The 12,738-nt window shown below is 52.6% G+C and overlaps 5 protein-coding genes across 5 annotated transcripts; 1 reads left to right on the top strand and 4 right to left on the bottom strand.

Moving 5' to 3' along the window:
• Positions 1 to 283: 283 nt before the first annotated feature.
• On the bottom strand, positions 284 to 2,227 carry UHO2_01937 (putative glyoxaloxidase 3; the record flags this gene model as incomplete). The annotated part of the gene is made up of 1 exon (XM_041559374.1): positions 284 to 2,227. One exon carries the CDS (start codon positions 2,225 to 2,227, stop codon positions 284 to 286), a length of 1,944 nt encoding a protein of 647 aa, XP_041415308.1.
• A 2,077-nt stretch (positions 2,228 to 4,304) lies between these two features.
• UHO2_01936 (uncharacterized protein) lies at positions 4,305 to 4,804 on the top strand (the record flags this gene model as incomplete). Its single annotated transcript, XM_041559373.1, has 3 exons — positions 4,305 to 4,327; positions 4,516 to 4,669; positions 4,781 to 4,804. The coding sequence occupies 3 exons, from the start codon at positions 4,305 to 4,307 to the stop codon at positions 4,802 to 4,804; spliced, it is 201 nt and encodes a 66-aa protein (XP_041415307.1).
• A 383-nt stretch (positions 4,805 to 5,187) lies between these two features.
• On the bottom strand, positions 5,188 to 6,417 carry UHO2_01935 (uncharacterized protein; the record flags this gene model as incomplete). The annotated part of the gene is made up of 7 exons (XM_041559372.1): positions 5,188 to 5,322; positions 5,417 to 5,528; positions 5,616 to 5,680; positions 5,751 to 5,885; positions 5,976 to 6,002; positions 6,096 to 6,203; positions 6,289 to 6,417. The coding sequence occupies 7 exons, from the start codon at positions 6,415 to 6,417 to the stop codon at positions 5,188 to 5,190; spliced, it is 711 nt and encodes a 236-aa protein (XP_041415306.1).
• A 323-nt stretch (positions 6,418 to 6,740) lies between these two features.
• Positions 6,741 to 8,503, bottom strand: UHO2_01934 (uncharacterized protein; the record flags this gene model as incomplete). Its single annotated transcript, XM_041559371.1, has 6 exons — positions 6,741 to 6,809; positions 6,890 to 6,944; positions 7,035 to 7,771; positions 7,852 to 8,114; positions 8,193 to 8,235; positions 8,309 to 8,503. 6 exons carry the CDS (start codon positions 8,501 to 8,503, stop codon positions 6,741 to 6,743), a joined length of 1,362 nt encoding a protein of 453 aa, XP_041415305.1.
• A 414-nt stretch (positions 8,504 to 8,917) lies between these two features.
• Positions 8,918 to 12,526, bottom strand: UHO2_01933 (uncharacterized protein; the record flags this gene model as incomplete). Its single annotated transcript, XM_041559370.1, has 1 exon — positions 8,918 to 12,526. The coding sequence occupies one exon, from the start codon at positions 12,524 to 12,526 to the stop codon at positions 8,918 to 8,920; it is 3,609 nt and encodes a 1,202-aa protein (XP_041415304.1).
• Between the last annotated feature and the right edge of the window lie 212 nt (positions 12,527 to 12,738).

Below are 12,738 nucleotides of genomic sequence, written 5' to 3'. Positions count from 1 at the left end.
GCGGCTCTCTGCTGCTCTTCTTTTGTATATATAGACTCCTTCTCTCTCCTCGCTCTCTCTCTCTCACTATTATCATCATCATCAATCATACGAAAAACTTCAACTAAAAAAAACTGAAACCCCCTAATGACGACAACGACGCGAATGAGGGGTATCCGGCTAAATTAGGAAATTACCCGATTGTCCTCAAACTTACACACAGGGACTGTACAGTTTATGGTGCAACATTAGGCGTTTTTCCATTTTCCTTCCTTATATCCAGATAAAAGTCGCTGTGAAGAGATCAAGCAAATGATCCCACAGCAGACAAGACAGCTGCCAAGGCAAACGAAGCACCAATACTTGCAGACAGCGTGCTACTGCTGCTGGGCCGTCCTGACAGCGAACCCGTGTTGGATCCGGAGCCTGGTTCTTTGCCGTTGTTGCTGCTGGTCTTGGGTGCCGGCGGGTCCTGCGATGCGGGAAGGGAAGTGCCAGCAGTGACGCGCTGGTCGCCAAGCTGTCCAGTACCGATCATGACGTGTTGACCACGCGAAGGAATGCCGTTGACCACAAGGAAAGCCATTGCAGGTCCCGGCTGGAAGATGTTCGCGTTTGGAGGCATCATGGAGACGTGAAGCGTACCACCAACGCTGCCGTCCTGGTTCGCAGTGTAGGTCGAATTAAGCTCGAGGTATCGCTGGCCGAAGTTGACACCGTGCGTAGCGAAACCAGAGCGAATGATGACCATCTTGGCAGTCTTGATGTTGGTGATGTTATTCGAGAGATCCGAGCTCGAGAGAGAGACATCAAAGGAGCCACCACCGTAGGCGATCTGCGTGACATTGGGCTGGGTTGGCCTGGCCTCGTTGTACCACAGCGGGTACCACTGCTCCAGACGGTACTCGGTGTTGGTGTAGTTGGCCGGGTTGTCGAAGCTCACATCGGCATTAGGATTGGAGCCGGCGGTTAGCACGGAACCATCCTCGAGCAAGATGGCAGTTGAGTGGTACATCCTCTGAACCTGCATGCGAGCCAAGCCATCGGTTGAGAAGCGCGACCCCTTGGATGCTGTTGGATCGTAAATCATAGGCTGGAAGTCGGGATGGTCACCAAGCGAGATGCCGAGGTTCTTATTGTAGTCCTGTCCCGAGTAGCCTCCCGTGCCCATACGCACGCCCTGCCCGAACCACAACTTGCCGTCGGGCAAGTAGACAAAAGTACCCATGGATCGACCGTTGATCAAGTCGTCGTCCTGCTCCCATGTCGGGTTGTCTGCCTCTGGGGTAATGCGCTCGCAAACCTTGCTTGCCGGCATGTTTAGTGGGTTGTAGGCAGGTCCAGCACCGTTGCCCCACTCATTGAGTGGTCTCTGCACACCACCGCAGAACAGCACCTCTTGCGTGTAGTTGTTGGCTGGCGTCAGTGGCAACATAGCGACACCGGCGGAAGCCGGGTAAACCTTCATGGGTCCTGTAGTCGATGGCAAGTTCTTGACGACCGAGTTGTTGCCGAGGTCATACAGGATCGCATCTTGTCCGGCCTGGACGAAAAGTCGACCTGAAGACATGAGCCATGCCAAGGGGTACAGGTTCATGGGGAGAGTCTGGGTGAGGAAGTCCATGTTGATAGCATCGCCTCTTGGTGGCCAGTACTCAAAGTTGGGTTGGTTCTGTCCAGCATCCGCTACATATCCACCGTAGTCTTCACCACCACCAACCCACAATGTACCGTCAGCAAGCGCTTCAACGGTAGGATACCACCTACGCCTCTTCATGTAGTGGTTGCCATCATCCCAGTCCGCGTTGCCTTGCGAGTTGGCCGTGTAGAAGCGAGCAGCAGCGCCTCCGTCTCCGTCATAGTAAGGTGCAGTGGCGTTGAAACGAGGTGTGGTCGAGTTACCACCTGGACCGACATTCTCGTTACCTCCAAAGACAGCCCAAGTGCCGTTGCCGAGCGACATGCCACCTGCGCAGAAGGTGTTGGTGATCACATTCATGAGACGACCGGTGCGGCTGTTGGTGTCCCATTCCTCTCCCCATGCTGGGTGGCCATTGATCTGAGCTGCATTGCCCTCGGTCTTGTCTAGGATCACGACTTTGCCAGGTGCGCTGTTGAAGAGCATCATGCCGGACACGGCAGAGGAGCCAACGATCTCACTGCCCCCTGGTGTCGCTGCCATTGAGGATGCGACTGTTGCAGCGAGAGTGGCAGCTGCTGCTGCGACAGCATTGCGCTTTCGTGTCATTGTGTCGAATATGATGCCTTGTCTATGCGTTCTAACGAGCCCATATATGCCGTAGATGTGGTGAACAAGAACGCAAGAGAAACGTGATAGGTGAGTGTTCTATTCGAGGTCTCGGTGTACACCTATTGAGTCTATGCGATCGTGGAGGCAGGAGGGGCTGAAACGGCGAAGGAGGATGTTGATGAGAGGGGACAAAGTTCGAGGAAGGCAGTTGGTGGCTTTGAGGGGGGCTCAGTATATAGGTTGTCGCAGCAACTCGATGAGCCGCTCTACGCCCAAGGAGGCACGAAATGATAATCAACAGATTGCTGTGGTGGGTTTGCCGACATTCTGTCATACAGCAGCGGTCAGGAAGCGCTGTGAACCTACGCTGAGAGAACAAGGGAGGACAGCGCCTCTGAGGGGGTGGGCGGCTTTCCATCTGCAATAAGCAGCAGCAGAGCCGCACTGCAGAGTAGCACAGCGACGATCGACTGAGACTCGAAAACTTCAACAGAGCAGGGTCATCGGCTGTTCGATTGAGAACAACAGAACCTCGAACTGTGCGACCAACTCCGCCTAACGTTGAACCTTTGCTGCTTCCAAATGGAAAAAGAGACCAGTGTTTTGGGGCGAAGACAATGGCTTTGTGCAACCGTCTCAGACCTCTAGCTCAGTACGGGCAAGCAAACACAGAGCTAGTGCCTCGGGCAACCTGTGTTCGGAGGGGGATCCGACAAAAGTGGTCAGCGGATGGTCACAAGGGAGCGCCTTCTCTTTTGTGTGTGTGTGTGTGTATGTGTTTCAGCATGAATCTTGGACAGCTCGCTTGTACAACGAACTTGTTTCTCAGCTGTCTGGAAAGGGGCGCGGGGGAAATTGGATGCCAAGCACAGCCCAAATTCCAACTTCCAACACGGCTCCCACGGCAAGGATTTTCATGATGTTCTTTTGTTCTGCAAAGCCGTGGTTTTGCAGCTGTCACGATCTGCACACGCGCAAACGGTCGGATCTTGTTTACTTAACCGCACCGCCGCAACCACAGTTATACTTTCACCTGTGCATTCCCGTTCCTAGACTGTCGAACGAAGCACAACATTAAGTATGGGTCCCGTCGTGATTAACTGTGGCGTCTGTGTGGGTGAGGCCTTGTTTCTCCACAGAACATCTCTTTACACTTTGGCTGATATATAGTTGCTGGCTGCACACTTGAGGACGGGTTTGCGTGCCCTCCCAGAATTTTCAGGGTCCTTGCTTGAACGGAAAACCGAGGCCAGCGCACTCTGAGCTCATCATGCGACACAGTTTTCTCAGTCTGCTACAACACAGGTCACCAAATTAGCTTCGCCCATGGTTGAGTCAGACCAATCGTATGAATCTTCGCATGCTTTCTCCAAATCAGCATTGACTGTTCCCATTGTCCGGTTCTCCAAACAATATCGGATCAGAGCACTGGCCGCTTCGTCGATCTGTCTTTCCGGTCGCGAAAACGATGTTGCATAGTCGTCAGTATGCGTTCTATGGTGCAGAACAGCGCCAAACACTTGGACCGTCAATCTCGCCGCAAAAGCTTGGCTGACCAGACGAGGGTCCGGCCAGTCTCTCACCTCAAACATCAACGTCGGCACACTTGTTACCTCCAATAGGCTTCCATAAGCGGATGAGCCAGCGTCAAGTGCGATTCAATTAGTTATCGCACTTGCTTCACTTCGAAGCAAATGAACTCTCGAAGCGTTGGCGGATGTGAGTGTGTTTTGGAAGAAGGTCTTGCGAGACATGAAACCTCAACTCCGACGACTTCCGTCGGCTTACGAAGGGTCCAAACAATTTTTCGTAAATGTTAGGCCAGGGATATTCAACAACTCTATTGTATTCAGATCACTTTCGCACGAATGGGTTTGAGCGCGCGAGATTTTCAACCTGAATTTGTCAGAGCTAGGATCTTCCGGCTCAACCCACACAGCGCTCGGAAGCGAACGCTTCTGCGATAAACGGGTTTGGCAGTTTTGGAGCTGCTTGCAACGTCGTGGACACCATCAAACACGGTAACCAACAATTCTCCATCGTTGTCATCACCACATTCTGATACATCATCACAATGGACGCCCTCGTTTATCGCAAGTGAGCATCTCCGTCGCCCAGCCCTCACGCAGCTCGCATAGCAGCACGATCTCGCGATTCGCAATCATGAACGAATCGTATGCTCCGCTGCTTTCACGAGACTAGGACCCCCGCACGGCCATAATACTTTGGATAAAGGAGATGAGAACTGACAGCTTTTTTTTGCTTTGTGTTTCGATCTCTTAAAGGAACACTGTCCCTGAGCGTCAGCGTGCCCTCCAGGCCGACTCCCGTCCCGTCTTCCAGCGTCTCCCGCGCTCGAGGCTCTACATGGGTCTTTTCATGACCCTCTTCGGTGTCGGTATGTACGGTACCACCGTCGGCTTCTACAACATGGCTGTCGTACGTATCTCTCCGTCAAAACTTCTCGCCATGAAACCATTTCGTATCTACATGCAGTACTGACCCTTGCCTCTTCTAAACTCGCCTTTCTTCGTCACTTTGTCTCAACAGGGCAAGAAGCGTCCTCAGGCATAAATACGCACATCTCGTGCACAAATCCGAGACATTGTGCGGCTCAAACCAGCGAGGAACCGCGTGGAGTCAACAATCGCTTCCATGTGACTAGTGTTACTTTCGCAACTACTTCTCCAATATAAGTCGCTGCCATTCTTCCCAGATCGAAACGCAAAAGGAGTTCTTCTCAGATTGATTTACCGCCATCTACACAGAGTTGGCAATAGCATCTCAGGAGGAGACCGGAAGGAGACGGAAGAACAAATGCAGAGGTTCAGGCTCTCGGACTAAAGACAGGAGCGAGTGTTCAGGACTTTGTTTTGATTGTAGGTTTCCTGGTAAAGTTCTGCATGTTCTAAGAGGAGGCCTGCAGAGTCAACGGCGGGGATATTGAGGTCTCGACATCAGACATCTTCAACGATATCCAGCTCTTCGTTCTCGATCAGGTCGTGTAACCAAGCACTGAAGCTGTACAGAGGGAAACCGACCACGTTGTTGTAGTCGCCTTCAATCGCTCGTACCAGCAAAGCGCCTCGGCCCTGCGGAGAGAAGAATCGATCCGGTGAGAGAGTACGTCAGTGAGTTGACCCAAAGCGTACTGGAACTTTCAAGAGTCGGAACCTAGAGACTCACCTGTATAGCGAAACCACCAGCGCGGTCGATGCCCTCTTTTGAGTCGACGTAAGCTTTGAGCAATGAGTAGGGATTGTCTGCAAATCGTACGAACGTTTTCTCGCATAGCGACCTGCGTTTCATGAAGGTGGAGAACGTTGTTCAGTTCTGACTCTTTTGGAGCTTCGTTCAGAGCGGCAAGCCTGTAGGGAGTACGTACCTCATCTGGAAACCTGGTGCCTCAATCACGGGCCAGATCACCGTCACGCCAGTCACCACCTCACACTGAGTAGACATAGCAAAGAGAAATCAGCCATTGAAGTAAAGAATGGGAGCATAATGGCGAGTGACATACCTTGTTTCCGTTGAGATCAGCTAGCATGCGCAAATTGTCCTGTTGGTCTACGGGCTTCTCCATAATGACCTCGTCCTTGACTACGACCGTGTCTGCAGAGATGACAAAGTCTGGTGGATCTTCTGGGTTCTCTCTCTGTTGTCGTCGAGCGACCGATCGGTATGTGAGCATGAAGCGCCTTCAGGGATAAGCCATACCCTCCCGGTCGGAGCAATCAAGACTTACTACAAGCCTTTCGTACACTTCGAGCGCCTGCAGCCGCATAGAGAAGGACAGAGTGAGGGTTCCACATCAGCATTCTTCTGATCAGAGTCATGATGTATCAGCGCCCTGGATAGCACTCACCTTCTTATACCCTGTCTGGACGGGATATTCATACACTCCTTCACCAGTGAACTCGCTCTTCGGCAGGTTCTCCTCGAATGTGCTTGGAACAATTTCCGGTACCAGACCCTTGTTGAACACAACACGAGTATCATCATTGTCAGTAAACATTTCGCACGATCTCTATCTTCGCCGGTTGAGTAGGATCACATACGACAGTAGCCAGAATCTCCCTTCGTCGCGGACTTGAGCTTGCAAGAACGACGCGCTTGCCAGCGAGCTTGTTGAATAAAGGCGTGTTGAGCGCGAACGGCGTCACCGGATCCGGTCTTGTTGTCGACATTCTGGCTGTCTTCGAATAGGGATTGTAGGTGTTGACGTGTGCAAGGATGGCAGTAAAGAGTAGACAGGGTCCAAGCAGCCCATGCGGCGCTTTTCGCGGCTTCCGCAAAAAGTTTGAGTGGAGGCTTGGCTCTACCATAATTCACCGACACGAAGTCGACCTTCTTGTCAAGCTTTAGAGCAATGGTTGTACTTCACCCGTGCCAACAGTCTCAAAGCTGAACATTCTCAGCACATGCGAAGGAGTCAGACTATCACTCACAAGCGAGCGTATAGTCTCTGCAGTACCATGAAGAAGAAATGTATATTGCACACTCGAGGAGATCACAGTTTGGAAGGCCGAACGAGTGTTGATGATCTTGAATCGCCTTTTCCAAGTGCTTCCTCGACGAGCTGCGAAGAGAAAAGAAAGAAAGAGGCAAGCGTCAGGAAAATGAGCCAGCATTGAGTCTATGGGTGAGCATACTACATACCTGCTTAGTGTCCAACGCTGCACCCCAAGACGCTTGGTATCCTGCGCCGCCGTATCTGTTCACACAGTGAACGCCATCAATGTTTGGTTTGTTAGTATGTAATTTCAGTCTTGGCAATGGCAGCCTGTGAGCTAATGAGACTCACCCATAGTTGTAGATCACCTTGACCTCATCGATGTCCTGAAGTGCCCTCTCCAACCGGGCGCCGCCCCTTCTCGCTGGCCGAAGTCCAACATTGACGCCTACAACATCAATGTCTTCAACTCTTGGCTTTGTCAATCCCGTAGTCTTATTTGGATCGACGAGCTGCGGCACAAGTGCAATGCATCTTTCCAGGATCCTCTTTGTCGTCTCTGGTCTTGGTTTCGGGTCCCAATCGTCCACTATGCGAGTGCCTCCACAAACGACTGTTCCGTCTCCACGCGGAATCACGTACACCTCCCTCCCGCCTTGCGGTCGTATCACTGAGAAGCCAGGAATCTTGTGTCGCGGCTTCTGAGCATAGGAGGACAATGAAGTGCTTGTGGAGAGCCAGGGAGCGTTGACGACAACGACTTGACCTCGCTGCGGGTGCACAGCTTTGTCTTCGAGGCCTCCGATAGTACGTGCTCCAAGACCTGGGCTCGCGACTAGAACACCAACCTTTCCGACATTCCTCCACTGCGAAGGGTTTTTACAGAGCATTGTAGGAGCAGTAGATGAGGAAGCAATGGAAACGGCTTGTCGCAGCGACTTGGCTTCGGCAACGATCAGTCGGCCTCCGAGATCGATGACGCGACGCAGCAGCCACCGGTGGTAAACAGGGACGTTGATGTCGATCGTTGAGAAAGTGCAGCCATGTCCGATCCCGTCTGTGAGGCTGGACGATGGGAGCGGCTTGAACTGGAAGGTAGGAAGAGAAATGCAATCATTGAGTCAATTGATGGATGCAAAAAGCTGTCCGAGAACGTTGGAACACTTACGTCAGGATACCAGTCCAAGACGCCTTCGTAAGGAGACCGCGGGAAAGCTTGTGAGCTACTGGCCGTCTCGAACAGCTCAGTCTGGTGGACCCATACAAGCGGCTCTGGCTCCCTTTGACTTCCATGCGAGCTAAAACCCGAGGACTTGTCGGTGATCGGAAGGACCGGCTTGGGGTTACAAGTTTGTGAGGAAGATGCCGGGCGGGCCCAGGGACGTTCTCGAGTGAGGTTGCTCATCCGCTCGAAAGTGATCTTGTCGTGACCTGCCATGGGGAGCATCAAAGATGAGATGTCAGAGACGCTTTGAAAATCGATCTGTTGCATTTGAGTTCTGTACTCACGAAGCTCTCGCTCACTTTTAGCATCGCTCACATGATGACCGCCCTGCAAGACCAAAAAGCAACATCAGCATCCCCTGCACCTCTGACTGCTGCCTCAGCATCGAGCTCAGACTTACCGCCCACACACTAGCATACACAGCTGAATGCTGAGTTCCGTGGCCGAGATCAGGAACTTCCTTCGAAACGATCGTAACCAGAGTTCTGCGATCTCTTGGGTTCTTCTGCTGACCTTCGAGGATTGCAAGCGCAGTAGAAAGACCAATCACTCCACATCCTAGGACGGCGACGTGGTGAGAAGAGGTTGCAGACATCTTTGCTGTCTGAAGGTCCGTCCCTGATCGTTGTGGTGTTGAAAGAGAGGAAGATAACTAACAGCCACGGTTGCTTGATAGTTTGTTGGTGACCAGATCTCGGGTATGCACCTCATGTTTTTTGTGTTTTTGTTTTTTTCTTGTTTTTTGTTTTGTCCGACAAATTCGCCGGTAATAATAGGGCTTCGTGTGCGAATTCATACTTGATCTATTGTCATACCACAAGGCCTCGATTACGAAGGAGGACGCATCAATGATTGTCGTGTTGTAGATAAAGATTTAGCTGTGTTCTACAGTAGTAGTACAAGTTACAAAGAACTGGAATCAAAGGCCTGCCTTCCCTAGGCAAGCTCGAATTTCGAGGAAAAGGTAAGAAAGGTACGTAGAGAAACAGAAACAAAAGGAAAAGGATGCTCATGACTCTTCGTCTTCGGGCTTATCTGTCGAACGAACGTCTGACTGTGCTGCCATCTTCTTGGACGAGCCTGTCAAGCCTAGTGAGATCCTCTTGATACCGAGTCCTCCGACACCGCTGGCTCCATTCTTGCTGGCGTTGGTATTGCCAGGCTTGCTGCCGGGTGAGGCGGAAGTCGCAGGGCTGCTGTCGGCTCCCTGCTTCGGTGAAGCTGACAAGTCCTCTGTACAACTAGACGGACTCTGACTGCCCTTCGATCTTTTGGGGGAGGGCGACCGAGATCTTTCGCGCTTGTCACTTCCGCCTCCAAATGTGTTGCTGATCGTAGTTGCCATGTTTCGAAGGAACAAAGCGCCCGACGATTGCGAGTTGGAGGCGTCTTCATCTTCAGTTGGAGACTTTGAGTCGGAGTCAGCCTTGTTCTTGTTCTTCGACACTCGACCTGACTTGCGTCTCGACAGCCGAGAGAGCTGGTCATCTGCATCATCATCTTCCTCCATCCTGCGACGCTTCTCCGGGACCTTTGTAAGAGACGAAAGTGACAAAGTGCCTTCCGACGGCCCAGTCGCTGCTGTCTTGTTGCCGCTTTCTTGTGCGATGGATTGCCCATTATTGGCGCCGTCTTCGTCCTCGTCGTCACCGTAAGGAACAAGACCAATGGCAGAGCCAGTGGCACGCGCCTCGACATCCTGGACGACTTCGTCTTCTTCTTGGAAGTAGTTCTCCTCGTCGGGATCAGCTGCTGCAATTGCAATCTGGCCACGAGCTGCCTCGGGTCGCTGCTGAGACTTTTCATCCACCTCGCCTGCGCGGTGCAGGGGCTCGGCGGCCTCTTGCTGTGACAGCGGCTCCTGGTTCTTTTCCCACTGACTGACAAGCAACGAGAAGCAGGGCGCAGTGTGAGACTGTTCTGCGAGAAGTCGCATCCGAGATCCATGGCGATCCATGCAGTGGCTTATCAACGTCTTGAAATTCTCCCTCCTCATGTGCTCGAAGAAGTCCAAACAGGCGGAGGAAACCAAATTGTTGCGGTCGCCTTCCGCCTCGACGAGACCCAGAATGGTGGAGAAGAGCTCGATCTTGATAAAGTGACGATTGGTGAACTGGTTGTTGCTCGCCAGGCAGTACTTAAAGAAGCGTAATGCTGAGAGTCGGAGGTACTTTTCGCGTGCATGGAGCAACGAACCGACCTTCTTCGAGATCTCGGAGGTGAGCACAAAGTACTGGCTCCTGAACGAGTGATGCGCAATCATGTGACACAACAAGTCGCAAAGGTGACCGTAGAGTGCGGATCGATGACGAGGCTGTGTTGGAAGCTTTTCACCTTTGGACAGTACTCGGAAGTCTGGTAGCGAATTGAACGGCGAGCAAAGGCGAGCGATCTCGGATTCGTAAATCCACGTCAAGAAGCGGTCGGGATCTGCTTTTGCTTTATTGAGACCCTGCACTGAAAGCACCTGCGCTTGTGTTGCCATCGGTCCACCATCCGAAGCGACGTCGAAGATGATGCGCATCGCCTCAGCGATCTGTGTCTTGAGGCCTGGATCGCGCTCGTTATGCAGCATGTCAATCATCATGCTTACCAGTGGCTTCGTGTTCTGCTCTACTTGCGATACGACCTGAGCGCGCATGCTGTTGGCGTCGTATTCGATGATGGTCATGAGAATCTCTGCAGCGGCATTTCGTGCAGTCTGACCCAGATTCTCGAGCGCGTATTGCAAGACGTTGAAGAGACCCCATTCTGTAAGTGTGCGGTAGAGCGAAATGCGCACGGGAAGCTGAATGAGCTTGCCCATCGCACAAAGCTGTTGCAGGAAGAGAACGCCCTCTGAACGTCTTTCCTTGGGCTCCTCCGGATTCATGAGCATACGGAAGAGCTCACTGAGGAAGAGATCGTGGGAGCAGTAATTGACGATGTCGTTTTGGTAGAAGAAGATGAACGAGTTGAGGATCGAGACAGTGGGATCGTCAACGACACGGGCCAGAATTACATCGCGGAGATAGAGGAGCCGATAGGTCTGATGGACCTTGGCAACGATCATGGGGTCACCAATGTCAATGACTTGCTTGAAACGCGCACGCTGCGTCAAATGGTCGCGGTAATTGGCCTTCAAGCTTGGAAACTCTGGATCGTACTCGAGCATGCCTACGACGCCGAGGAAGACGTCATCTTGCAAGATGTATTCGAAGAGGAAGCTGTCGTTGAGGAGCAAGAGCGTTTGCATGATGGTGCAGAGCATGTGCAAGGCTGGAAGTGCCTCATGTTCTTCAACGCTGTGGAAAAAGGGGACGAGTTTGCGGATGTAATGAGCTTCCATGAGCCATGTGGTGAGCTTTTCGCGCATCATGGGCCCTCGTGCAGTGGTCTCTTTGAGCATGGCATCGATCTTTTCCAGGCTGGCAAGACTGGGTTCTGGCAGACCTTTGTAGTCGCCCATGATATTGAGAAGCGGCTCGAGGCCAGAGCCGGAAGCTGACATGCCGAGCACGCCGGTCGGTGAATGTGGATTTGGTGTTGTTGGCGGTGAGTCGGTGAGTGCTTCTTCGGCCAGGCCCATAAAGTGCTTCTGCACCTCTGTAAGGAACTCCCAGACCTCGTTGCAGCCTTCTGCTTCTTGAAAGCTGAGTGCCATGTCGACCCCAGTCGGTTCTGTCCACACTACTAGCGTGTCCTGCTGCCGTTGGTAGACTTCCTCTTTGACCACCTTACTGGCAAGAAGAATGTCCTCAGACCCTAGATTCTCGCTGACAACCACTACAAATTGACATGGCTGCGGCGGTGTGGATGCTGGATTTGTGGCGCCTTGCTCACCGTTGCCATTTGTCAACACTGGTCCAGTCTCGTCGACATCAGCTTCGGCGGGTACATCGATGCCCTCGAGGAACTGACACTTTTCCTCTCTGCGAGCCACCAAGAGGGCTTCGTCGACTGTCTCGTCGTAGACGCCAGCGCAGTATCCGGTGCCTCGATCGAACCACGTCTCGCCTTTGAGCTCGTAGACTTTGACACGCCGCGCTGAGCCACACTGATGGTAGTTACCTCTGGAGACGGTGGATGTGAGCGTGAGCGCTTCATTGGACGAAGCCGAGAGATCACCAGAAGCATCCTCCTCGAGTGGGATGGCGTTGCTGTTGAGCATGGACGGCAGAGGTGCATTGATGACGGCGCGGTAGTCGTCCATGGCGTGTTCTGGATCGATGCTAACCTCATTTGGTGGATCTTGATTGTCTATTGGTGCTGCAACGGTGGAGTACTGATCGCTCGGTAATGCCAGGACCTCATCAGGAATGTCGGAAAGATTAGACGAGGCAAACGCGTGTTGTGCCGGTTCTGCAGTGATCGAAGGCATCTTGGCATCAGCCGGCAAAGATGGGACAGATATTGAAGACGGCGCAAGATTTGTGTCGAGATTCGCTGCCATGTTGTCAGAGCTTGTGGATGGATGCTCTGTTGTGGAAGGCTGTGTTGAAGAGGCGTCCGCAGGTTCGAGCACATCCTCCGTGGACACGTCAGCTACACCATGATGCAAAGACGATTGAGCATCAATCTCGGGCAGGGAAGGTGGATCTCCCTGAGTGTGTGAGCTGGGACCGTCTTCGGTCGCCATATCATGCCCTTGGTCGTCGCAGCTAAAGAGGTAGGCCGAGTCGGATTTGGGGAGCCACCGAAGGAGAAGGCGGTATCAGAATACAGCGAGCTAGGGCGACGAATCCATGAGCAGTCCTGACAAGGTTTATTCGCTGTAAGGTCTTGCACGTCCTAAAGTCCTATCCGGGTCGATCAATGTTGCTGCAAGCGATGTGTGAAGTGAAGCGCGCG

Source organism: Ustilago hordei (assembly GCF_900519145.1).
Source record: "Ustilago hordei strain Uho2 genome assembly, contig: UHO2_contig_03, whole genome shotgun sequence".
Taxonomy (NCBI): domain Eukaryota; kingdom Fungi; phylum Basidiomycota; class Ustilaginomycetes; order Ustilaginales; family Ustilaginaceae; genus Ustilago; species Ustilago hordei.
The sequence above is the reverse complement of the archived record's forward strand: the minus strand, read 5'-3'. Positions and strand labels throughout refer to the sequence as shown.